This window comes from Rhincodon typus, chromosome 11 (genome assembly GCF_021869965.1).
Source record: "Rhincodon typus isolate 14 chromosome 11, sRhiTyp1.1, whole genome shotgun sequence".
In the NCBI taxonomy this organism is placed as follows: domain Eukaryota; kingdom Metazoa; phylum Chordata; class Chondrichthyes; order Orectolobiformes; family Rhincodontidae; genus Rhincodon; species Rhincodon typus.
In genome coordinates, this window is record NC_063342.1 from 19220738 (window position 1) to 19248567 (window position 27830).

General features: G+C 40.7%; 2 protein-coding genes across 6 annotated transcripts in view; one reads left to right on the forward strand and one right to left on the reverse strand.

Annotated features, from left to right (window-relative positions):
- itsn1 (intersectin 1 (SH3 domain protein)) overlaps window positions 1-27830 on the reverse strand; it is a 173715-nt gene that overhangs the window by 87867 nt on the left and 58018 nt on the right. For 4 of the 5 annotated variants that reach the window (XM_048603052.1, XM_048603053.1, XM_048603050.1 and 1 more), the window contains exons 2-3: window positions 13920-13979; window positions 3108-3200 (exon numbers count right to left, since the gene is read on the reverse strand). In XM_048603052.1, the coding sequence (XP_048459009.1) occupies window positions 3108-3200; window positions 13920-13947 (121 nt within the window). In that variant the 5' untranslated portion in view covers window positions 13948-13979. The remainder of the gene's footprint in view (window positions 1-3107; window positions 3201-13919; window positions 13980-27830) is intronic. The other variant, XM_048603054.1, reaches the window with a different exon arrangement.
- The window catches only part of LOC125484411 (intersectin-1), a 40967-nt gene continuing 37574 nt past the window's right edge, over window positions 24438-27830 (forward strand). The window contains exon 1 of the mRNA XM_048603045.1: window positions 24438-24447. Within this exon, the coding sequence (XP_048459002.1) occupies window positions 24438-24447 (10 nt within the window). The remainder of the gene's footprint in view (window positions 24448-27830) is intronic.

The window sequence follows — 27830 nt, forward strand, 5'->3', positions numbered from 1 at the left end:
AAGGGTCTAGGCCCGAAACGTCAGCCTTCCTGCTCCTCTGATGCTGCTTGGCCTGCTGTGTTCATCCAGCTCTACACCTTGTTATCCAAGCCTTATCAGTGATGCCAACATCATGTGAAAGAACAAAAAAAAAGCCGCAAACAAGTCCACGAAAGGGAGAAGAGAGCCATAAGTACCTTCAGCCCTTTAACCTTGCTCCTCCATTCAATACAACTCTACTTTCCTATCTGCTGTCTTCCATCTCTCACCCCATAATCCAAGATTCCTTTGTCAATTGAAAAAATCTCTCACTTGGCTTTAAATAAATTCAATGACCCAACCTCCTTTATGCAAGGGAATTCCCCAGACTAAGCCTGAAGAAAAAAAATCTCAAGTCAATAAAAAAAAAGCTCTTGCACTTAAAACTGTGTGCCCAAGTCATCATCTCATAAAAGGATATCTACACATTAAGTGTCCTCAGGATGACGCATGTTTCAACAAGACCCCTTCATTCTTCTAAATTCCTACAAGTGTAGACCCAATTTGTTCAACCTTTCTTCGAAAGACAAGCCCCCTTTCTCAGGGATCAGTAAAGAGAATTTTCCCACATGTTTCTTGCAATTATATTTTGTCTCTTCAAGTATTGGCTCACAAAGAGTCTGCAGGAAAAAACTTCCCAGTGTCAACCCAAGCAGGAAACCCCCAAACAGGGGAGAAAATAACACAATGAGATTTCAAAGTAATTAACAAGGAACAAAAATAAATTTTAAACTGTGAAGAGTTGTTTGGAACAGAAATCGGCATTAAAGGTTGAACTGTTTCTTTTTTAATTTAAAAAAGCATGCTAAGGGGAGCAAGGCTAGGAACTGCAGTTATGTGATGATTTGATGTGACAGTAGACAGCAAAGTCTAAGACACAAGTCCCATTTATTAAATAAACGGGAGAAGGTTAATGGAGGAGTAGGGATACAATTTTGTTTCAAATAGTTGGGAAGATCACCACAAAATCTTGGAAAGATCCTTAGTGTGGTACTTCTAAAAAGAACCAATAAACAAAGCTGAAATTTTCAAGCAGAGAAAAGGAGTTTAGGAAAACCACAACACGAGATGGAAGTGAGCAATCCACAGCAGAGGTGGTTTAAAAAAAAATTGCAAGTAACTAATAATAAAAGAAATCTCATTTCCAAGTGTGTATACAGCATATTTCCTTGTGAACACTAAGAAAGCATTACTTAAGATTACAGAAACAAATTTTTGAACAGGAAAACAAAAAAGTGGACCATTCAAGAAACCATAGCATGATAATGTACTGGATAAAAATGTGGTCCGACTGCTAATACGTTGAAAACCTCCACCACTAGATGCCTTACCATAACAAGAATGGAAAGTTAAGCATGAAAATTAAACTAGGTATGGTACTATTTATAACTGAAAACTGCAACAAAAAAAAAAGAGTTTCTCTGTAATGAGGTGAGAATGTGTTGTTTTCTCTATTTGATCTAGGTATCAAAAGAAAGCTCAAAAACTCAAAAGCACGTGGTACTTAGGCATTAAAAAAAACTAATCCTCAGTTGTTCAGCAACCTTGCAACACTTCAGCTTAAAGTGCAGTGCTTATAACCTTGAGAGCTTGCTTTTATTTATCAAGTCTGCATCAACTCCCATGTGACGTTTTCGTGGTCACCAGCACAGGCAGAGTTTCAAACAAGCTGGAAAGTAAGCCAGAGTTTGATGAAAGGAAGCCATTGACAAACTTATGCAAAATTACGATGGCTGTTATTTAAGTGCAAAGTCAGTCTTGGAGTTTGTTTTACCAATTTTGAAAGGAGCCAAAACCTGGTATTGGGAGGTAATTAAATCAAAATAATGTAGGTAGGGAAACCCGGAGTATTAATTACGTTTGGTATTGCAAAAGTAAAAACTTTGTGTATTACTGATAGCTTTGAATGATGGCACACTTGAATGATTTTCCAACCAAGCCAAAAACTGTTTCTCGAAGGAACTTGGACAAATCCATCCTTTATTGAAGTGGATAACCAAAGATATGGCCAATGCTTTGGGCAATTTCTGCTCAATAAATGGAAATATTCTTGTGATCTAACGGTAGCAATCATCGATCAACTGACAGTTGCAAGAACAATCGCCAAAACCTTTAAAAGGATATTAAGATTGTAACAAAAACTACATGAGGAAGTTGAGACTACCTCTTCAATTGCCTGTTCCTACTCTACCAACCCTACCACCTCACCCAAGATCAACACTCTGTGGATCCTCTGAATTTCTTATTCTGTTCATGTGTTCATAATCCCTTTCAACTCTGGGCCTCACTAGTCACCTTAAATCACTGACAACATCCACACACTTTTCGGTTGCCTTTTGTTAGAATTCTTTCAAGCTGATTTCTGACTCTCACACAGACTCGACCTTGGTCAATGTCACCTTCTTACTTATGCTTACCCTTGGTGATACACCTGTACAACTCTTCCCCATCATTCACCTTTTTGGATTTTCAGTCCACCCTCAGGGAAATTTCAGGATGCGATTGGATTCCATCCTTAGCAGCTTTCCATTGCTCGTGTTTTGTCAACATGTGTAAGCATTGTGGCCCAGTTATCATGACATAACACAATTTTACTATTACTCTCTGGCAGGAATTGTGAGATCCCAGAGTTAGTGAGCTTGAAGGTGGGAAGGGCACTGAATTATGCAGGATGATGACATACTCACTCACCTTCCTGGATCAACCAGAATTTGTTTAGGAAATTCAACAATCAAATGTGTCCCCAACACCCTACAAACTAAGGTCCTTAAGTAGCCAATAAAGACTACTCAAGGACTCCTGCTTACCACTTGACAGAACTGTGATTCATCAGATTATTATTTTTGTTTAATATTGCACCACTTCCAACAGGCTCCTCAAAGCTCAAGCCATCAAGTATGTACTTTCATTTCCCTAAACTCCTACCTTCGCATTCACAACAGGGCATTTCCCTACATTAAAGGAAGAGCTTCAAATTAAAGTAGTGGTAGTACAGCCTGCTTTTGAGTACAAAACGATCAAAAGGCATAACATTTTCTTTAGAATTCAACAGACAACACAACAGCAGAGCAGAGTTGTTTTGTTCTCACCAGTAATCAGTCCACCAACTGGTTTGATACTATGGAACTGCTGGTCATGCTTGGCTCTTTCTTCCACGGTAATGGCGCAGATATCCAGGCCCGCTGTTTCAAACAAAAAACAAATCGTCAGTTCATCAACCGATGATTTTCCCCTCTAGGTTCTACTAAAACAGAACTAAAACTCAAAGTAAGTGGGAATCTGGTGGGAAAAACAAACTCATCACAAACTTCAGCAAAGCACAACCAGATGGATGAAATCCAACAATACATTCTTGCAACCAGCAGCATGCCTTAAAACTCATCTTGCCTTAATCTTTCCCAGTAATATTTCTAGATCAGCTTGATGAACATGGAGGTCAACCACAAGAATTTTCCATGAAGTTTTATCAGACAGCGATATCTGGAATCAAGCGTACAGCTGTATTCCAACAAAAAGGTACAAACTGAAGAGTAAAAATGTTAGGCCCCATGTGGATGCTGATAAAGAGAGAAACCACGAAAGTTGCACGTTTAAATTCTTTTCAATTCATTACGCGCAAATTTTATGCTTAACTTATTAAGACAGGAGACTGAGTGGACACACTTTTCATTCAAGAATTTTGAATCACCAGCTTTGTAATAAAAGTATGAAATTGGAACTCCCCACCAAGTTAATTTGACATCTCATTTTGCAAACATGAAGATCTTCCAGATACTGTAGTAGAGATAACCCTGTGGTTACAAGATGTGCTGGGTAACTATAGGTGCAAGCAAAAGGAACAATCAACCATGGTTAAAATTTTTTAAAAGGACCATGAAATTAATTAAATCTCCAGGACCTATGCTTCAATCATGCAACAATTATCTTGACTTAGTATACCAACTTCCTACGATTTAACACAAGTAGCATCATGAAGCATAGTTTGTACCATGCACTTGATACATCTCCCCACCCATGGTTGCTATTACTAAGCAATATGCATTTATCCACTCAAGAATCCATACTGTAGTAGGAAATTGTTGAGTATTATCAATGTTACTAATCTCGGAAAATTGAGACTCTTTCTTTTGTTCAAATAAAACTTCACTAATTTTCCAAATGGAGTTATTTTAATGAGTAACTACCCCTATAAGCTCATAAAAGACAGTACATATTTTGAGATTTGCATTACTCTGCTGTTAATTACACCAGTACTTCAGCATCCAAACAAAACTCCCTACATGAAGAAATTTTACGTGACTAGGAATCAATTTCTCAATTCCTTATCTTTGCTTTCAGTTGCACTTTATGCCTTTGCCCCTCCATATCTCTCTCCCCTCAGGATCCATAATCCACCAAAATACCTGTAATTGTTAAACTCTGGCTTCAGCATCGCAGATTGAGCAACATTGGCTTTCCGTGCTTTTAGGAACAGAAACAGTGAAATTAATACATGACTCAATGGACTTGTGTAGGAGAAATGGGTTACAGTCATACAGCATGGAAACAGACCCTTCAGTCGAACTTGTCCATGACGACCAGGTTTCTAAACTAAACTAGCCCCACTTGCCTGCATATGGCCCATATTGCTCTAAACCTTAGCTATTCACGTGCTTATCCAAATGTCTTTTAACTGTTCTAATTAGACCGGAATCTACCACTTCCTCTGGTAATTCATTCCACATACAAACCACCCTGAGAAAAAGTCAGCCCTTGGGTCCATTTTAAAATCTCTCTCTTCTCAGCTTAAAAATATGCTCCCTGGTTTTGAACTCCCCCACAAAGCCCCTCACCCTAGAGAAAAGACCTTTGCTATTCACCTTATCTATGCCCCTTATGATTTTATAAACATCTACAAGGTCACCTCTCAACCTCCCATGTCTCAGTGTAAAAGAATGCCAGCCTATCCAGCTGCTTCTTGGTAACTCAAACCCGCCAGTCCTGGCAACATCCTGGTAAATCTTTCCTGAAATCTCTCCAATTTAATAATAAGGCGTCAGCGTGACCAGAACTGTACACAGTACCCTAAAAGTGACCTCACCAACATCCTGTACAACCTCAACATGACATCCCAATTCTTATTCTCTTTGGTCTTAACAATGAAGGCAAGTGTGCTAAACACTTTAACCACCATCTACCTGTGACACATCTTTCAAAGAACTATGTATCTGAACCCCTCTCACACAGCACTGTCATCAGTCCTGAGCAAAGTGAAGCTACATCATTGGGATGGTCTGCACTGTGCTGGGACTAGTATTCTAGCGAACTGTACTTTGCAAATCTACTATTTGCATATCTAACAAATCTAGTAATGGAGGAAATAGATAGTAACAGACTAAAGGGGCAGATTTAAAACAGAAATGAAAGTTTTATTTTCCCAGAGGAAAGTGAATATCAGAAATTCTTTTCCCAGAGGCTATATCACAAAGTATTTAAAGCAGGATGTAGACAGCTCTCAATTCACTGTCAAAAGTATACGAATGAGCAGGTACAAAAATGGAATTGAGGTCTAGGGCAGATCAGTCATGATCTTTTTGAATGGCAGAGCTAGCTTGACAAGCTGACTGGCCCGCTCCTGCTCCCATTTCTAATGCTTTGGAGAGGGCTTTGAACTAAACAATGGGAGTGAACAAACAAGCTTGGGTAGGTACAGTAAATCAAGCGGTAGAGTCCAGACAGGACTGCAAAATATGACAAATAGGGGTCAGAGTAGCAGGAAGGATCAGAGGTTCTAAACCTAAGAATGGACCAACAGTCAAGGCTACATCTTAGAGGATAAAAAGACAAAACTAAAGGCTCTACAGGCGAACGCTTGCAGCATTCGTAAGGAAGTGAGCAAACTGATGACATTCATTCAAGTAAATCAGTATGATCTGGTAGCCATTACAGAACCATGGATGCAGAGCTGCAAGGATGGGTCCTGAATATTGAGGGCACCAATGATTTTGCAGGGAGGTTTGTTAATTCCATGCAGGATGGTTTAAATTTAAGCGGCAGGAGGGTAGGAAATGAAGCTGTAGGTCAGCACGTAGAGTGATTGAGGACAAAGTCAACATTAAATCCAGTCAGTCTAATGGAAAGAACAGGCAGGATCAGAGATTAATAAACACAGTAGGATTGGCAGTCTTGTGTATTTATTTAAATACAAGGAGTATAACAGCTAAGGCAGAGGAGCTTACAGCTTGGGACTACAATGTTGTAGCCATTACAGAAACTTGGTTGAGAGAAAGGTAGCACCAGCAGGGTTCAGATGTTTCAGGCATGATACAGAGGAATGTAAAAGGGGTGTGGGAGATGCATTATTGATTATGGAGAATGTCACAGCTGCGTTGAGAGAGCATCTTAGACGGCTCATTCAACGAGGCCATATGGGTTGAATTTAGGAATAAGAAAGGTGTAGTCACTGTGATGGGGTTATACTATAAAGGCTCTCAATCATCGGCTAGAGATAGAGGAACAGATATGTAGGCAGATCATGGAAAGATGTAAAAGCAGCAGAATGGTTATTGCTCAGTGATTTTAAACTTTCCACTATTGACTGGTACTCTTTTTACTGCCAGGGGCTTAAGTAGGGCATACTTTATAAGGTGAATCCAGGAAGTCTTTGTTTCCATGCTGTATAAATCTATGACTCTACATAGATAGTCCAACAAGCGAAGGGGCTGCACTAGATCTTGCACTGGGGAGTGAGCCTGCCCAGGTAATCAAAGTTTCAGTGGGGGAGTATTTTGGGAACAATGATCATAATTCTAAGTTTTAAGACAGTTATAGTTAAGGATAAGTCTGGTCCTTGGGTGAAAGTGCTAAATTGGGGGAAGGCTAATTACAATATTGTTAGGCAGGAAGTGGAGAAATTGTATTGGAGCCAGCTATTTGAAGGTAAATCCACATCAGACATATGGGAGTCTTTTAAAGACCAGCTAATGAGAGTTCAGGACTGTGATAAGATAAGATAAGGACGGCATGATTCAGGAACCCTGGATGCCCACAGATATTGGAAGTTAGTCAAAAAGGAAAGGGAAGCATAATTAAGGTTTGGGAAATTTAAAATCAAATCAAGGCCTTTGAGGAATATAAAGCAAGCAGGAAGGCTGAAAAGAGCCATGAAATGTCCTCGGCAAGTAGGATTAAGAAGAGTTCTAAAGCATTTCACAGTATTTTTGGAGCGAAAGGGCAGCTGGGGAAAGAGTAGACCTGCTCAAGGATCAAGAATGGTATGTAGTGGAGCCAGAGAAAGTAGGTGAAGTCCTTAATAAGTACTTTACATTGGCATGGATGATGGTAAGTTTAGGGATGGATATAGCAATATTCTAGAGCATGTTAATATTGAGGAGGAAGTATTGAGTGTCTTCAAAAACATTAAAGTATAACGGCCTGATGGGATCCATCCCAAAATACTGCAGAGGCAAGGGAGGAGATTGAAGGGGCCTTGACAGAGATCTTTGTATCCTCTTTTGTCAGTCAGGTTCCAGAAGACTAAAGAAGAATGAATGTTGTTTATTTGTTTAAAGAGGACAACAGGGATAATCTAGGAAATTATAGGCCAGGGAACCTTACATTAGTGGTAGGGAAATTATTCAATAAGATTCTTAGGGAAAGGATTTACTTGCATTTGGAAAAGAATGGACTTATTAGGGATAGTCAACATGGCTTTGTAGCAGGGAGGTCTTGACTTATAAATTTGATTGAGTGTTTGAGGAAGTGACAAAGATGATTGATGAGGTAGGGCAATGGATGCAGTCTACATGGACTTGACTAAATTATTTGACAAGGTCCCTCATGGTAAACCGGTCAAGGAGATTAAGTTGCATGGGATCCACAGTGAATTGCTAAGTTGGATAGAAAATTGGCTTGGTCAGAGAAGTCAGAAGGCAGTTATGGAGGGGTGATTTTTCTGACTGAAGGTTCAGAAAGGATCATTGCTGGAACTTCTGTTGTTTCTGTGTGTTATATTATAGAATATGAGAGACACACACACATACAGGATATATAAATGATTTGGATGAAAATGTAGGTGGTCTCATTGCTAAGTTTGCAGATGACACAAAAATTTGTGGAGTTACAGACAGTGGGGAAGGTAGCCAAAAGATACAGCAGGATATAGAGCAGTTAAAAGTTGGGCACAGAAAATGGCATTTAATCCAGACAAGTGTGAGATGATGCATGTTGGGCAGTCAAATGCACGAGGAAAGTATACAGTAAATGGCAGGACCTCTACAAGCATTGACATACAGTAGGATTTTGGGGTTTAAGTCCATAGCTCCCTGAAAGTGGCAACACACATGGATAAGGTGATAAAGGTGGTGTACAGAATGCTTGTCAGGGCAGCGAGTATAAAAGTTGACAAGTCATGTCGCAGCTATGTAAGACTTTAGATAGGACACATTTTCACTATTATATGTAGCTCTGGTTGTCACACTATAAGAAAGATGTGGAGGCTTTAGGGAGGATGCAAAGGAGGTTTACCAGGACATTGCCTGGATTGGACTGTAATAGCTATAAAAGGACAGATTGGACAAACTAAGACTGTTTTCACCACAGTATCAGAGGCTTAGGGATGACCTGATAGAAGTATATAAAATGATGTCCATGCATTGAGCTAGTATTGCAGTATCTCTGGGAAGGGCTGTGATGCAGTAGTAGTGTCCCTAACTTTGAACCAGGTGGTTCAGGTTCAACTCCCACCTGTTGCAGAGGTAGGGAAAAAAACTATAAAATTAGGAAGTGCATGAATAAGGTGGATAGGGTGGAGTATCTTCTCCCGCAGGGTAAAATATCAAACACTTGGGAACACAGTTTTAAGGTGACAGGGGGAAGTTTAAAGACGACGTGCAATAGAAGCTTTCTTTTGAAAACAGAGGATGGTAGGTGCTTGGAACACACTGACATGGGAGGTGGTAGAAGGAGATATGATAGCCATGTTTAAGCGGCAGTTAGGCACACACATGTACAGGCAGGGAAGAGGGGGATATGGACATGCAGGCAATTGGGATTACTTTGGAATGGTTGGCACAGAGATGGTAGGTAAAGGCCCCGTTCCTCTGCTGTACTGCTCTATGTTGTATGAGAATGTGACCATTATGAAAAACACGAAGCTACATTTTGGTGAAGGGGTAAACATTGTTAATCAAGTTATAGTTTTCGTGCATTATTTACAAATAATCTTGGTTCAGATGGTCAGGATGCACAAACGGGTTAGGCAGAGATAAGAAATAGCAGGGCAAGGCAACACTAGGTGGTGTGGTCTACAGGCCCTCCAAGTGTAGTAACAAGAATAACTGGATTAGCAGTGGTGAAGAATTCGGTGTTCGAGAATGTTTCTTAGAGCAATACATTTTGGAAGTGTCCGAAAAGCAGTTTATACTTGACTTGGTATTGTTGAACACGGCAGGATTAATTCACGACCTCTGAGTAAAGGCACCACGAGATGGAGTGAAGACAATATAATTGAATCATATATCCAGTGTCAAAGGGAGAAGAGTGGGATAAAGACTAGTGCTTTAAACTAAAATAAAGGGGCAATATATGGCATGAAAACTGAGCTAATTGAAGGGAACTGGGATACCAGACACAGGGAGATATCAATACAGAAGCAGCGGTAGCCATCTAACGGGACATTTCAGAATACTTTGAGTATATTCCTACAATATAGAAAACTCCAAAGGGAAAGATCCACCATCTGTGGTGAAGTGAATTTAAAGAAAAGATCAAACTTTTTGAAGAAGCATTAATTGCACAAAGATGAGTAGCAGGTGAGATGATTGGTCAGAACAAAAAAATGTTAGAGAATGACAGAAAAAATTAATCTGGAGAAACATTAAGAGTGAGGAAGACGAATAATTGACAAATAGACAGCAAGAATTTCTACTTGCTCTTTTCCTTGAAGGAGGAAATTGCAGGTGAGTTAAACAAATACGTTGCTTCTGTCTTCACTACGAAGATAGAGAAAACATCCTAGCTACACCTGTAAATCAGATGGTGGAAGGGAGAGACGAAGATGGCAAATTACAATCCATTTGCAAGTGCTACTGAGTAAACTACTGAAGCTACAGGCTAACAAGTCTCTGGGTCCAAATGAACCTCATCCTAGGGTCTTCAAAGATGTGACAGATATATTGGTCATTTTTTAAAATAACCTGATTTCTGGAAAAGTCCCATGTATCAGCCTGCGAGTGTTCAAGTGAAATAAAAATCATTAAGGAGGGAGGCCAGAAATATAGGCAGAACAACTGAAATAAACAGGACATCAAAATTGGCTAAAAAGCAAGGCATGCTGGGAATGCCTGAGCCAAGACATACGCAAGAAACAATTCTGCCCATGGACAAGTCTTTGCAAGATCCAAGCCTGGATAATTGAAACCCCAGAGGCACCAGAACACATTAGAAAGTGTGAGAAGGCAATTCAACCCTTCCTGACAAACAATACTAGATGCATGGGGCAGATATGCCTCAGTAAGACAAAGAACAGGTGTATATTCTGGGATGAAACCAGACACCCAGGCCCACAAGCAGACACATCGAAGGGGTCGCTGTTAAGCAAGCCATTGAAACCCATTAGCAGTGTTTCAAGGTGATAAAGCCAATTAATTTGATACCTCTGATTGGTCAAGTCCTTGTAAAGTTCCAGAAGGTAGCCAGGTGGGTACAAGAACAACACCGCAGGACCCAGGGTACTCCACTCCCCAGCCTACCTAGAGTTATGTCAGGATTCAGCAGTGACCAGAGCAGCTCGTCCTCCAACCACCAGAGAGAATTAGTCCATGAAGAGAGGAACAGGCTGAACAATTCAACAGACCAGCAAATGTTATGAGTATCTGGGAAGTATTTTAAGTTTCTAAAGATTCAGATAGTTAGAAATACAGTTGTTAAGAAAGTGTAAAGTGTAACTCTTAACCTTCATTGTCTTCAAATAAAGTTGCAGGTTCAGTGATTGCAAACTCGTGCTATGTAGTCCTTCCCCAGTATATGCTAAGGTGCCTGGGTAAATTAATATTTTGTACACTGGTTGAAGAGTCTGCGGGGTCTTACTGTACTTGAATTTCCAGAAAGCATTTGACAAAATCCCACAGAATTTGTTTGAAGTAGAAATTCATGTTTTGGGGATACATATTCACAGAGATCAAAGATTGGCCAGCTGGCAGAATACAGGATGCAGAAATGAGTCTTTTATTTATTGACAGAATGTGACCAGTCCAGCAGGGGTCTGTCCTGAGGCCTCAGGTTTCCACAATTTACATGAATAATTTAGATGAGGGGAGCCAAGGCATGGAAGCTAAATTTGCAGATGACACAAAGATAGGTGGCAAAGTCATTGTGAAGATCACACAAGGAGAATGCGGTTATACATAGGTTCAATGCGCTGGCAAATAACAGGCAGATGGAGTACAATGTGGAAAATTGTGAAGTTGTTCACTTTGAAAGGAAGAACAAAAAAAAGCATTACTGAAATGAAGACTGACTGGAATTTCCTGGTGAAGAGGGATCTAAGCGTTCAAATACATGAGACAAAGTTAAATTAAGGCTCATGGAATGCCATCCTTTATGAAGAGTGCAATCGAACATAAAAGTGAGGATATTCTGCATCAGTTATACAAGTCATCGGTGAGACCACATCTCAAACACTGCATGCAGCTTTTGGTTTCCTTATTAACAAAAAGCCGTACATGCACTGGAGGCAGTTGGAATTATAGAATCCCTACAGTGTGGAAACATTTGGCCCATCGAGTCCACACCGACCTTCTGAAGAGCATCTCATCTAGACTCACCCCCAATCCCACCCCTGCATTTTGCAGCCTAGACACTATGGGCAATTTAGCATAGCCAATCTACCTCACTTGCATATCTTTGAACTATGGGAGGAAACCCACGCAGACACCGGAAGATTGTCTGTGTGGAGTTTGCACAGTCTCCCAAGACTGGAATCAAACCTGGATCCCTGGCACTGTCAGGCAGCAGTGACAAGGTTTACTGTACTGATATCTGGAATAAGCTGGTCTTATGAGGAAGTGTTGGATAGACTTGGCTTACTTCCACTTGAGTTTAGTTGATTAAGGGGCAACTTGGTTGAATTTAACAAGATCCTGAAAAATCCTCACGTGCAATCCCATATCTCGGGGGTGCTATTTAAAAATGAGGAGTCTCCCTCCGAGGACAGAAATGTGGGGAAATTTTGCTATGTTTTGTGCAACCTTGGAACATTGCCTCAAAGTGCTAGAGATCAGGTTGTTGAATATTTTTAAGACAAAAGGTGATTAATAGTCTTGTTAAGCAGGGGAATCAAAGGAGGTTGATGGGAATGTGGAATGTGGAATGTGGAATTCAGAACACAACAAATCAGCTGTGATCTTATTGAATGGCATAACAGGCTCAATGTCCAACTAAGCAATTTCTGCTCCCAATTCATACATATGGTCATCTGATCTAATATCTCCTTATGTGATTGCCACACTTCATTTCACAATGCTCCTGACAGGCATCTTGGGTCATTTTGTTACGGTCAAACCTTTAGACACACAGCATTGGTGTGCAGACCATCTGTATGATACACTACAGCAACTCACCAAGGCTCCTCCATTAAGGTCTTCCAAAAACAAGATCATGGCCTAGTAGTATTAATTGCTAGATTATTAATCCAGAATCCAACTCATGTTCTGGGACCTAGGTTCAAATCCCACCATGGCAGATGGTGGAATGTGAATTCAATTAAAAAGCACTCTGGAATTAACAATCTACTGATGATCATGAAACCATTGCCAATTGTCAGAAAAGCCCATCTAGCTCACGAAGGTCCTTCAGGGAAGGAAATCTGCTGTCGTCACCTGACCTGACCTACTTGTGACTCCAGACATACAGCATTGTGGTGGACTCTTAACTGCCCTCTGAAATGGCCTCGCAAACCACTCAGTTTAAACCTAACTAGGAACATGAATATATGCTGCCAATGACATCCACGTCCTATGAGCAAATAAAAAACCCCACAAGCTACACCCTAGAACATGGGCGAAAGATGCACGGAAACACCATCAACAGCTGCAAACTCTCCACAAAGCCACGTGCCATCCTGACTTGGAACTATTTCAAAGACCAAGTTCGTGAATGCTATGCTGACAGAACTCTGGGTATCACTACATCACATAAACTGCAGCAGTTCAGACAGGCAGCTCATCACCACTTTCTCAAGGTGAATGAGGGATGAACATTAAATGCTGGCCCAGTCAGTAGCATCCACATTTTCTGAACAATTTTTAAAAATACTGAAGTTGCAGTTGCTGTGTGATCAAATGTCACGCTAAGACTAGTTTAATAAGCTTCAACAGTACAATATACTGTAACACCAAAGTTGCTACACAATAAAGGATTAACAATCTCTATACTGATAAGATACCAGCTCAATGGTTTCACTGCGAGTAAGCACTAACCAGAGGCTATTACTTCCTATTGCAAGGAACATGAAAAGAATTATCCCGACCCACATTTTCAAAGCCCTTGGCATCCAGTTCAGACCAACAGTAGCATGCACTGTAGTTCTAGGACTGGGCTGCACGCTGACTGTTTAAATTGCAGGTATTGAACGCGCAAGCTGTCCCACCTCAAAAGACTACAAGTTAACTTCAAGGTTCTCATCAGTCAAACAGCTTTGAGTGACAACTTATTCCAGAAGGAGGGAAAAACTGAGCACACTGCCTACTTATATGACTAAGAAGAACAAGCTCCAAATGGAGGCTGGCAACAGACCTTCCTGACAGCTGGGTGCAACAAGGAATATCAAACAACATTACTTAACAAAGAAATCAGGCAATATTAACATTAAAAAACCCAGAGTAACAATTAAAATGACATTTAATAACCTGCAAAGGACTCACCTCCAAAAGCTGTCGGAAACTGAGCCATGCTTCCTTCAAGTTTAACTACTCAGCAGATGCCTGAAATAGATTAGGAAGTATTAGCTGATTGATTAGATGCAGTATGTTATACAACAGGTAGTAAATTACAACTCCACCTCACTGACGAAATCAGAGATACAAAGTCCTGCCACGACTCTCAACTTGTGCACCATTCAGATCTTTGGATTGCACTGTAAATCTACAAGTGGACACTTAAGTAAAAAACAAAAATGTTAGAAATACTGAACAGATCAAGTGGTATCCACGAAGAGAGAAACATAGTTAACGTTTCAGATCAATTACCTTTCAATAGGATTTAATGGTATGTTCACAGTATCTTCCACCATAAAGACTGATGCAAAAGATCCATTTAACTCCTCTTTCATTTCCTGGTTCTAAAACATTCTCCCCATATTCATTTTTCTCAACTGCGTGCGCTCACTTTGACCTCTGACTTCCTTTCTATATATTTGAAGAAGCTCCTATTGTCAGTTTTTATATTCCCCCTTAGTTAATACTTAGTACTCTCTTACTTGTTTTGGTTAGCCATGGTTGGTTTATCTTACTGGAATGTATTTTTGCAGGCAGTCATGAATTCTTCCTTACATGTTTGCCACTGCTTGCTTACCATCATTTCTGCTAATCTATCCATCCAGTTCACTTCAGCTAACTCTATCCTCATTTAAGTGAAACATAACTGTTTCCAATCCAAGTTTCTCACTCAAACTGAATATTAACTTCTATCATGTTACGATCACTACTTCCCAGAGGAACTTTTACTCGGAAATCACTTATTAAACGTGTCTCATTACCTCTTAGCAGGTCCAAGAAAGCCTGCTCTCGAGCTGACTCCATGACATACTACTCAAGGAAACATGCCCAAACACCCTACAAATTCATCATCATAGTTAGCCCCATGAACTATTTAGTTTAAAACTCCCCCACCCACAAACTATTAAGTGTGATCTACGAGCCTTGGTTATGCAATTTGCCAAGACCGTGGTCCCAATCTGATTCAGGTGGAGCCTAAACCATCAGAACAGCTCCTTTTTCCCCCAGTACTGGTGCCAATATTCCATGAACTCAAACGCGTTTCTCCCACATCAATTTTTGGGTCATACATTTACCTCTTTAATCTGGTTGACTCTGTGCCAATTTGCTCATGGCTCGGTAACAATCTGGAGGTTACCACTTTTTTGTTCTGCTTTTCAATTCAGCCCTTAGCTGCTCAGAGTTCCTCAGCAGAACTTCTTTCCTCTTTCTACCTATATTGTTGGTACCTGCATGGACCACAACAACTGGATTTTTCCCCTTGCACTCCAAGATCCTCCGCAGCCCAGATTAAATATCCTGAACCCAGGCACCAGCAGACAACACAAACTTTAGGACTTTTGATCTGGGCCACAAAGAATGTGTCCATTCCCCTGACTGTACTATCTTGATTGCAACTACAGTTCTCTTTTCTCCCCTGTCTTGAATGGTGCCCTGTACCAGGGTACTACGGCCAGCTTGCTCATCTTCCCGACAGTTCCTGCTCTTGTCCACACAAGGAGTAGGAATCTCAAGTCTGTCAGTCAGGCTCAAGGGTTGAGGCTCCTTCAGCACTACCTGCCACGCTCATAGGCACATCCTCCTTGTCCCTGACAACTGACCAAAGTTGAGGTAATTAATAGAAGGGTTGTGACTGCCTCCTAGAACACAGCCAAGGTAACACCCTCTGTCCAAGAAAGATTCCTAACTCAATATGTAGAGGTCCAAATTGGAAGCATACAACACTGGACCTCCTCTTAGAAAATGAGGTCAGGCAAGTGATTGAAGTGTCAGCCAGAGAGCACTTTGTGTCCAATGACCATCACTCTCTCAGTTTTAACATAGTTATGGAAAAAGGTAGGACAGGTCCACAGGTTAAGGTGCTGAACTGGAGCAGGGCCAATTTTGCGGCCATTAGACAGGATCTAAAATGAGGGGTGGCACGGTGGCTCAGTGTTTAGCACTGCTGCCTCACAGCACCAGGGACCTGGGTTCGATTCCACCTTCGGCACGTTCTCCCCATGTCTGCATGGGTTTCTTCTGGGTGCTGCGGTTTCCTCCCACAGTCCCAAGATGCGCAGGCTAGGTGAATTGGCCATACTAAATTGCCCATAGTGTTCAGGAACATGTAGATTAGGTGGGTTTATAGGGGAATGGGTCTGTGTGGGATACTCTGTTGGTCAGTGCGGACTTGTTGGGCCGAAGGGCCTGTTTCCGCACTGTAGGGATTCTATCAACTCTGTCTAGCAGCAGTCAATTGGCTGAGCCTGTTTGAAGGAATGACTGGCAAATGGGAGGCTTTTAAAAGGGTGATATCAAGAATAGAGACAGTGTCCATGTTAGGGTGAAGGGAAAAGCTGGCAGGTTTAGGGATCCCTGGCTGACAAGGAATATTAAGGCTCTGGTCAGGAAAAAGGAGGCATACATTGGGTTTAAGCTAAGTGAATCCCTAAATGACTACAAAAAAATGGAGGAACATGCTCAAGAGGGAAATCAGAAGCGCAAAAAGAGGATATGAGATGGATCAGGCAGATAAAGGTTAAAAAAGATAATCAAGAAGTTCTATAGCTATATTAAGAGTAAGAGTGTGGTTTGGGAGAGATAGGTCCCCTTGAAGATTAACATGGCCGTCCATCTATGGAGCCACAAGAGATGGGGGAGATTTTTAATAATATTTCTCCTCAGAGTTTACTGAGGAGAGAATCATGGATGCTAAGGAACTAAGGCAAACAAGCAGGGATGTTTTGGACCACACACATTACCAGAGAGGAGGTGTTTGCAGCCTTAAAGCGCATTAAAAGGTGAATAAATCTCCTGGGCCTGAACAAGTCCATCCTCGGACATTGTGGGAGGCAAGGGAAGAAATTGCGGAGGCCGTTGCAGAGATTTTTGCTTCATCTTTAGCCACTGTGAAATTCCGGAAGAGTGGAGGGTGGCTAATGTTGTTCCATTGTTTAAGAAATGTAGCAAAGACAAGCCAGGGAACTACAGGCCAGTGAACCTGATATCAGTGGTAGGCAAGTTATTGGAGAGGGACAGGATCAACCATCATTTGGATAGTCAAGGTCCGATTAGGGATAGTCAGCATGGATTTGTATGCAGGATGTTGTCTAGATGGACTTTAGCAAGGCCTTTGACAAAGTCCCGCACAGCAGGCTTGTATTGAAGGTTGGGTCGCAGGGGATCCAGGGAGGGCTAGCTAATTGGATTCAAAACTGACTTGATGGTAGGAACCAGAAGGTGATGGATTCAAGGTTGTTTCTCGGACTCGAGGCCTGTGACCAGTGGTGTGCCACAGGGGTTGGTGCTGGAACCTTTGTTATTTGTTATTTACATAAATGATCTGGATGTGAATGATCTGGATGTGAATGTACAATGCATGATTACTAAGTTTGCGGATGACACAAAATTAGGGGGTATTGTTGATAGCAAGGAAGGTTATCAAAAATTAGAGAGATCTTGATCAGATGGGAAAGTGGGCTGAGGATTGGCAAATGCAATTTAATACATCTAACTGGAAAATCAAAGCAAGGTAAGACATACAGTAAATGGTAACATCCTGAGGAGTGTTGTGGAACAGAGGGACCTAGGAGTACAAGTACATGGTTTGTTGAAAGCAGCGTCACAGGTAGACAGGGTGGGGAAGAAGGCATTTGGTATGTTGGCCTTCATCAGTCGAGACACTGAGTCTTGGTGTTGGGACATTATGTCACAGTTATAAGTCATTGGTGAGGTACTTGGAATATTGTGTGTAGTTTTGGTCACACTGTTACGGAAAAGACATAGTCAAACTGGATAGTGTGCAAAGATGATTTACAAGAATATTGCCAGGACTAGTAGGTCTGAGTTATAGGGAGAGGTTGGCCAAGACAGGACTTTAATACTTCGAATGTAGGATAATGAGGGGTGACCTTATTGAGGTGTATAAAATCATGAGGGGCATGGGTAGGATGGGGAATTGAAAACTAGAGGGCATAGGTTTAAGGTGAGAGGGGAATGATTTGAGGAGGACCTGAGGGGCAACTTCTTCACATGGAGAGTGGTGCGATATGGAGTGGGCTGCCAGAGAAAGTGGTTGAGGCTGGTACAAGATTTAAAAACAATTTCAAAAGGTACATGGATGGGAAAGGTTTAGAGGGATATGGACCAAATGCGGGCAATTGGAACTAGCTGAGTGGGCACCACGGTCAGCATGGACCAGTTTGGGCCAAAGGACCTGTTTCCATGCTATATTACTCTATGACACTGCCTGAGGTGTCACAGTGAGCTTTTTTTTGTAAAGAATTATGTCCAAGTCTACAGCACGCTGGATTTTTAATCATACGAGGGAGGAACACAAGAACATAAGAACTAGGAATAGGAGTAGGCGATCCGGCCCCTCAAGCCTGCCCCGCCATTTAATAAGATGATGGCTGATCTTTGAGACTCAGCTCCACTTACCCGCCCACTCACCATAACCCTTAATTCCTTTACTGTTCAAAAATTTATCTAGCCTTCCCTTAAAAACATTCAGCAAGGTAGCTTCAACCGCTTCACTGGGCAGGGAATTCCACAGATTCACAACCCTCTGGGTGAAGAAGTTCCTCCTGACCTCAGTCTTACATCTGCTTCCCTTTATTTTGAGGCGATGCCCTCTAGTCTTAGTTTCACCTGCTAGCGGACACAACCTCCCTGCCTCCACCTTATCTATTCCCTTCATGATTTTATATGTTTCTATAAGATCTCCCCTCATTCTTCTGAATTCCAATGAGTATAATCCCAGTCTACTCAGTCTCTCCTCATAATCCAACCCCCTCAACTCTGGAATCAACCAAGTGAATCTCCTCTGCACCCCCTCCAGTGCTAGTATATCTCTTCTCAAGTAAGGAGACCAAAACTGCACACAGTACTCCAGGTGTGGCCTCACCAGGACCCTATACAGCTGCAGCATAGCCTCCCTGTTTTTAAAACTCCATCCCTCGAGCAATGAAAGCATCAAAATATGGAGCTTTGGAATAAGACACCACATGGACACGGTTTGATTTCAACACCACCCTTGCATCTTAGAACAATCAATAATCTTACAACAGCACAGTAGAAAGTGCATGCAAGGAAGTGTATTACTGGAGAGGATCACGCATATTGGATGCAAAGACAAATTTCTTGTCCTAGAATTTGAAGTTTTTTTGCCTTTAGCACACAAAGCCAAAGAAAATGTGGCACAGAATAGGCATGACAAATACACAAAATGGTGATGCAACTGTTATGGTGCGGTGATTATTTTCAATAAACCCGAGTGGAAATATTATGAAATTGGTCAGGGAGGGACTTCAGCCCGGGAATCCTGGCCCAGAGATAGGGATACTACCATTGTGCCACAAGCCCCAATTATATATCAACACGAGTGCATTGTCCTGTCATGAAAACATTTGACTGCTTCTTAGATTCAAATTTAGAATCTCCTTTTTATAAAGCAGATGGTTTAACCCAGTAGACCATGGCACCACCTCGTTTAAGTTACAACATGTTGATAGTATTCATTCTAAGAATGGTATGGCCTTCCTGAGGCACTCTGATTTTGTTTACACGGTGATTGGAGCCTTTGACTGATGGATTGGAACATTCAAAGATTATGATACCATCCAAGGACATGCGTTATACTGTTGAAATCTAGGCACTTGCTATCAAGTTGTCACTGCCATCTGACCAAAAACGTGTAGGTGGCTGACTTCAGACTAAATCTTCGCAGAACAGTGGGAATTGAGAGTGGCCCCATGCATAAGTCGCCAAAAGCTTGCATACAACTTCAACAAGTAATAGGGAAGATAAATGGTATTTTCAAAAGGAAATCAAACAACAGGGAAGTCTGGCTCAAACTACACAAGGCACAAGTCAGATCACTGTTGTACTACTGTGAACAGTTTTTGGGCCCCTTATCCAAGGGAGGATATACTGGCATTGGTAGCAGTCCACAGATGGCTCACTGGGCTGATACCTGTCATGAAGGGACTGCCTGATGAGGAGTGGTTGAGTACTTTGGTCCTGTACTCATTCAAGTTTCGAATGAAAGGCAATCTTCTTGAAGCTTTCAAGATTCTTAGGGGACTTCACAGGTTAGATGTGGAAAGGTATTTCCTTTGTTGGAGACTCAAGAACCAGACACAGAAATTCAAACTAAGGTGTTGCACTTTTAAGAGAACTGAGGAGGAATTTCATTTCTTTACTGCAGAGGGCTGTCAAGAACAATTCTGTATATTTAAAGTGCAGATAGGTTTTTAACCAGTAAGGAAATCAAGGGCTGTGGGCAAAGGCAGGAAAGTAGTTGAGGATTTTCAGATCAGCCATGATCTCACTGAATGCGGAGCAGACTCAATGTGGTGAACGGCCACCTTCTACGCCTACGTAGTCTGCTCTTAGGATACTCAAAGTAAGGCCTGATTCAAATATTATTTATTTTGTCCACCAGTCAGTATAAACAAAAAAGGAGGATGTGCAGAGATCAGGGTGTGATAAAGGGCATTAGGATAATCTCTCTCAAGCACTCAAAATTCAGAAAAATTTACTTTGTCCTATGCCTAAATAAATAGTCAAAATGTCTGGATTTGCCATTTATCTATTTTAAAATACTTTACCATCTACTGAATCCCTTATTAAAGCAACTGATTCTTATAAACAAATAGTCAAGGATGCTGGGGGAAAATAAAGAACCAAAAGGCAAGGAATGATTTAAAGTTGCAAGTTCTTTTTAAACAGATCAAGCCATAATATTTCCATTCTTTTTGCTGGTGAAGGGGGCAAAAACAGGTCAAATAGTCTGATGCTGAGGACTGTCTTAACAGAACACCGGAGAGTCAAAGACCAAAGCTTTGAGGAGTTAACTCCAGTGTTTAGAGCCTAAGGTGCTGCCATGTCCAGGAGGAAAGCACTTGGAAATGTGGACGAGATTAGCATTTCAGAAACACCAAGCTTGTAGAAAGCTACAGAATGTTACAAATTGTGCAAAGTCATGGAGTGATTTAAATATAAAGAACAGAAGGAAGTCTGAGCATGAGACAGGGGTAGAGGTAGTGATACTACAAGCAAGAATTAAGAGCTCCGTTCGCACAACATAATGTTTATAGATGAACTGGTGATAACAATCATAACAGGTTAACTGCAATTTGTGGAAGTTATTTCATACATATCACAAAGTGTAACGTTGATTTAACACGAAGAGATGGGCTGTGCAAAACACGACAAAAACAATTTCTGACTTAACTACACTATTTGGTTTTGAAGAAGTCAGCAAGCATGAAATTGCAAAAGATAGACTGGAAGTGCTTGCTCATATTTAGACTTGGTCTGCCATCAGTTTTGCTGCAGTCAATAAATAGCATACGTCTGCTATTGGGTGTGCTGCATCAAAAAGATTTTCCACAACTAAAGCAAAATAGTAAAACAGTATATTTAGACAGCAAGTTGTCCTTTGATGATTTAGTTATTGCTCAACTTTATCCTCCATTCCTAACCGAGTAATAAAGGAGCAGTTTTACCTCAGACCGATTAAAAATTATGCACAAGGGTAGTCTGTTCAAAATTTTGGCACGAACTTCAAAGCTGTGTTTTGAAAAAATAAAATTTCTGTTCTGTTCAAAGCCAAGTTGTCCAAAAAAAAAAGTCAACTAACACTCATGTCCTCCAACATCATATTCATCTACGCAGATTCTTTGCTCTTACAATACCATCTGAGTACATAAATGTCCTCATTATATTACCATCTACTGTCATATCCTGCTCAAGTTGACGAAGTCCATTCGTTCACAAAGATACACCTCATTGTTCCTTACATGTTTCCACCATTATATGGAAGGCCATTCAATCGGTTTTTCAATAAAAACCTCTGTCACCACCCAGTTTTACCTCGTATCTTCCTAATTGTAAAAATTATGTTTTCAGTTCCAAGGGACAATTTTTCTCGATCATTATGACTACCTACTACATTGCAATTACTTCATCTGAGGAACATGAAAGATAACAGCTATTTTTTAAATGGCAAAACATAGAACTGTAAGAATTAACGTTGTAAAATGAGCAGCAATTCCACCTAAGAGAAGAAAACTGACAAAAAAATTCAGACTCCTGTACTTTTAAACTGTGTTTTGGAAGGTTGACGAAAATAAACATGACATTGTTGGGATTTTAATTTGATTGTATTTACGACAATTGCTCATCCAAGAAGTACTTCAAGATATCAACGATAGAGCCTGGAATTAAGAAACAAACTATGGTGCTGAACAGATGCATAAAATTAAACTAGCAAGATATTTATTCCTGCTGTCATCATCATTAGCATTCTTGAATGGAACGTACATAACTCATTCACACCTGAAACTGGATTAGTTAACACAAAGGGAGATAAATACTCTCAGAACCATACTGAAATGGCAAGCATGGGCAAGTTGCAGCTATTAAGCCTTGGGGGTGGAGGGTGGGGAGGAAAAGAGAAAAAAAGATTCAGTACATTAAGCCATTAATTTTGGCCTTGAGAGCTTTGATCCAAATTGCATTTAGACGGGGAACAGATTTTAAAATCAAAACTGAGATGGTATGGAAAAATATTGTTCAAATGACTTACTGTAGCTTTGTGGCTGGGTAGGAAGGGAAAGGAGTAAGAATTAATCGGAGAAATTACTACTTCTCTTAAAACACCTGATTGATCAATTCATGAAGTACCTTAAAAAAAAATCCTAAAATGGTCTTGAGCACAAAACTATAACACCTCACCTGACGTCAGGATTATTGAATACTCAGGCATATTTTCTAAGCAATAATCCAATACCGCACACTTTGTGGGCTTCAAGGGAAACAAAAATGAGGAGAATCAGCTTCCAAGAGTTGGAAAAGTAGAGAAGAACAAAATGAAAATAAATACAAACATCCTGAACAAGAAAAATAAAGAGACATTATCAATAAAATTTAAAGTAAACAGAGATAACGGAGTTACCCAATATTAGCAAAAGAGAGCCAGTGTATTCCAACTTGTACAAATAAAAGAGGCTCCTGGAGTCAAGCTGGAGGAATGAATGTCTGTATCACGGAAACAACATTACTTGCAAATTAATCTGCTCACTTAAGTGCATGATGCAACTTAAACCTCTGGCAGGAACATTTCTATTAAAATATCAAGCATTTTGTTGGCTAAAGTAATTCAAACAATAAATACATTGAAGAAAAACCTCCTGAATTGAGGTTGGTTGGCTCGCCGAGCTGGTTTGTTGTTTTGCAGATGTTTCTTTACCATGCTTGGTAACATCCTCAGTGCAGCCTCCGATGAAGCGTCGGTGTGTTTTCCCGTCTGGTCTTTAAACTCTGGTCCGTTGCGATGGATTGCCTCACTTCCGGTTTTCCTTTGTAGTGGAATGTATATGGGGTCGAGTTCAATGTGTTTACTAATAGCATGCTTCATGGAGTGCCATGCTTCCAGGAATTCTCGTGCTTGTCTCTGCCTAGCCTGTCCCAGGATCTTGGTGTTGTCCCAGTCGAAGTCTTGGTTCTCCTTGTCCATGTGGATCGAGATGAGCGAGTATTGGTAGTGTCTTTTTGTGGCCCGTTGGTGTTCACGTACTCTTGTTGTTAGTTTCCTTCTTGTTTGTCCGAAGTAGTGTTTCTCGCAGTATCTGCAGGGGATTTTGTAGATGATATTGGTCCTGTCCATGGTGGGGAGAGGGTCTTTAGTTCAGGTGAGCAGTTGACATGGGCTTGTGTGCCACTCTGATGCCCAATGGTCGTAGGAGTCTTGTGGTGTACTCCAAAATCTCCTGAATGTTAGGGACGAATGGGTAACAGAAAATGAAGAGATTTCCTTCAAAATTGAGACAGATATCAAAGATATGACAGAACTAAGTTGCCACGTCTGCCAACGAAAATTTTGATTTGCTCAAGCAGAATAAGAACTGACCAAAGATTCTCACAATTGGAACTGTACAGTTTGTGTCAGTAGAGGGAGCTAAATTTATATATTGTAGCTAACCACTCATTGGCAAATGCCAGCTAACAGAGCAAACTGATGCAGTGAGCTCAAAAATCCTATAACTGTCTGACAGTTGACCAAGCTATACCAAAAATCACCTACAATTGAGTACACTAGTTCTGTAAGAAAATGATTAAGAACTTCCACACTTAAATTTTATGTTGCCCACTCATCGCAAACCTGGTGCATTTTGCCTCAGGTACAAAGATATCCAAGTATCTGTAACCGAAAACTAAAAATGCTGGAAATCACAGCGGGTCAGACAGCGTCCATGGAAAAAAGAGCAAACTAACGTTGAGTCTAGATGTCCCTTCATCAGAGCTGATGTATTGTGTGGAAGGGGCAGCACTAATGCAACGGTGGGGCGGAGTGCCGGAGGAGAAAGGCTGCTGAAAGTGCAGATTAAGTCTATTCCAGCATCTGCAATAATTTTATCCTATCTGTACCTGATGTTTAAATCGCATTTATAACATAGTATAATGTCTGAAGGTGAGTCAATATATAAATTGCCAAATAAAATTTGACAGGTCTATTCGAACATATTATAGCCAACAGGATAGCAACATTATAAATGAAAATATATTATCAATTGCACAAAGAGATATTAGGCATATGCTTGAAAGCTTGGTTAAAATTCACAAATGTTAAGGAAACATCGTACAGAAGAGCAAACTGAGGTGCAAATGTTTGGGGAGGAAATTCCAGAACAAATTCCAGGGGCCCAAGCAGCTGAAGGAGTTGTCACCAATGGCAGAGCTATTAAAAAAAAAGTGAGAATACAGACAAGCCCATAATTAGAACAACACATATGGGAAGGTTTGTAATTGGAGGAGATGATAGGCAGGGAGGGGCGAAAAATGGAGGCAATTTGAAAACAAGGAATAGATATTGAAAACAGTTTTTGTTTAACCAGAGTCAAAGAGGACAGGGGTGCTGATGAATAAGATTCAGAGAGAGCGTTCAGCAGCACAACTTTGTATTGCCACATGTCCCAATTTGACATATGGCAGAACGGGGAGGCCAGTGAGGACTACATTAGACCAAATCAAGTCTGGAGGCAACAAAGATATGGTCAACTGTTTCAGCAGTTCAACCAAGAGAGTGGAAGAGTGCTGATGTCCAAACTGCAGATAAGCAGTTTTAGCAATGGCACAGATAGTCATTTGGATTCCAACCTCCTGTAACATCAAGGTTGCAGTCTGGTTCAGCCTCAGTCCCCAGGAAGTGAGCTGGTGATGAAGAAGAAGGAATGGACTTTGTCACAGGGATCAAAGACAATCCAGTCAGAGTCAACACAGTTAAGGAGACAACTCAGTTCATTGGTTCTCTAAACGAAAATCCAGTTAGCTCTATTCATACAACCCTTTTAAGTTTCATGTCATTCAGGTGTGTGGGCCCAATTTATTTTTGACATCTTTCATCATATCCACATCCGCCAGTTGTAGACAGAGCGTTCCAGTGCATTATTACTCCATGTGTAAAGATAAATGCATCCTCACATTCACTCTGCATCATTTCCTCAAAAGATATTATACTCATATCCCATCTGCGTTCTTTTTTGGCTGACAGCAATAGCTTTTTCCTTTTCTCCAAATATCTGAAATTGTGCACCATTTTAAGTTTTGAAAACCAGAAAGAATTGTGGATGCTGGAAATCAGAAATAAAAACAGAAATTGCTGGACAAGCTCAGCAGGTCTGGCAGCATCTGTGGACAGAAATCAGAGTTAACGTTTCGGATCTCGTGACCCTTCCTCAGAACCTCCCCTAGTTTGCATGCATCTACCTCATACCCTTCCTGAGCGCAAGCCCATCAGATTCATCTCCAACTCCACCAACATATTTCCATTGAACAAGTGATTAACCAATATCCCCACATGTTAGCTGATATTAACAGTCACCCTCATGCTTGCTAATCTATACAAGTCAAGCCACATCTCAAATTTAAAATCTTCATCCTTATTTTCAAATCTCTCCAATCTCTTTCAGCCCCTGGTCCTGCACTGCAAACTTACTCTCTTGAACATGCCCAATTTTAAATTGACGCAATAGTCATGGCTATATCACTGCTAATTAAAATCTAAGCTCTGGAACTTCTTCGCTTCTGTGAGATATTCCTAAATTCTACCTGTTAGCAAATTTGTGACTGTCTACACTGTACCTCCTCAAGCAGCTTCCATTAAATTGGGTCTGCAAAACTGTGGAGCACTTTTGGATACTGGATGGCATTAAATACAATACATAATTACAAGTTACTGTTGAGATTCCAAATTGAATTTGCACTCAACCAGTCTTAGAGTGATGGGAAATTATAATGGGCTTCAATGCTCCAGGAAAGAGAAAGGGTGAGGAAGGAAACTAGTTCAAGTTCCGGTTTAGAAGTGCCAATGAGATCCATCGGCAATGTGCACATATGGATAGAATGGAGATTCAGTGCTCAGGAAACAACACCAATAATACTCGCCTGTTAGGGTCATTTCAGTGAAGTACAGAGCACAGTCCACAGCTTACAGGGTAAGAGGATGCAAACTGACAAAGTTAGCAAACAAGTTAGAAAAGGTGGTGAGTAAATTCACAAGTCATGTTCCCTGCCCTCTCACCACCCACCCAATTACAATGCAGTGTGAACTTAATTGTTTGGAAAGCAAAATTTGTGGGGCAGTAAAATATGCTGATCGCAAACTGGTTATCAGAGCAGATATTTCCTCAGGAGGCAAAGCTAACACAGATCTAACTAATTAAGCATCTTGGTGAAAAATACTGTTGGAGCCAAATTGTATCTGACATTGTTGATAAACAGTTTCTTTTTAAGCACTTGACTCAGGCTGCATACAAAAACAAAATACAACAGATTCTGGAAATTGCTCTATGCAAGTTTGCCTGTGATTAAATCTCAATGTATTCAATTTATGTCTGCAAAGTCAGTGTCTGCTGGGAAAATTGTCAAATTCAACCATAACGACAAAGCTGATCTCAGGAACAGAAGACTGAACAAATGACAATAACTTCAGTCTTACTAGCATTTTGCAAAAATTCATGCTCAAGAGGGTTTCTACAACAGCACAGCTTTTTTTTTAAAAAGACTCCAAGCAAACAACACAAGTGTGCCATGAATCTGAATTGTGAACACAAAATACCCCACCGTGGCATACTAACAATGTGGCAGTGAGAGGGATTTGTGATTTTGCTGCATAATACTTGTTAAATACCACACAGTCTCAACAGGCACTCGATTCTCATCCAATTTCATGAGATTTTAATCACTTCAACGGTTCTGGACCAACTGACTGAAGTCCAACTTGTTAACGAATTGTGCAAGTAACACTTAAGAAATAGCCAAACATTAAAAGGGAGGGAAGAAAAACTGAACTTGGATTTCTCTAATGCTTGAATACAAGTGTATGATACAGCAAAGTCTGAATCATAATCTCAATTACTTTTCATAATCTTGCCTCTTAGAATATTTGGTAACCAGACCCTTTCCCTGACCATTCAAGCACACATCCGGGTGGTTTCTCCAAGAAGGAAAGCAGACATCTGTGCTCATGTCTCCAGCTGAATACTTTCAACATATTCATAGCAACATTAGATAGAAAACAAACTGCACAAAGCTTCCCTCAAGATGTTCTAAATCTATGCATCAAATATGTTGAAAAAGTCATTTCATTTAAAAAAAACATTTACGACGTGTGGGCAGCACTGGCAAGGCCAACATTTTTGGTCCTCTCTTAATTGCCCTTAAAAGGTGGTCATGAGCTGCCCTCTTAAACTCATCTACCTGCTATGGTACCAAGTCTGATGTGGTCATTTGTTTTTTTGTCTGCACTACCATCCCTTGGAGGTTAACCTGAGGATTTATAGGCTTATACATCAC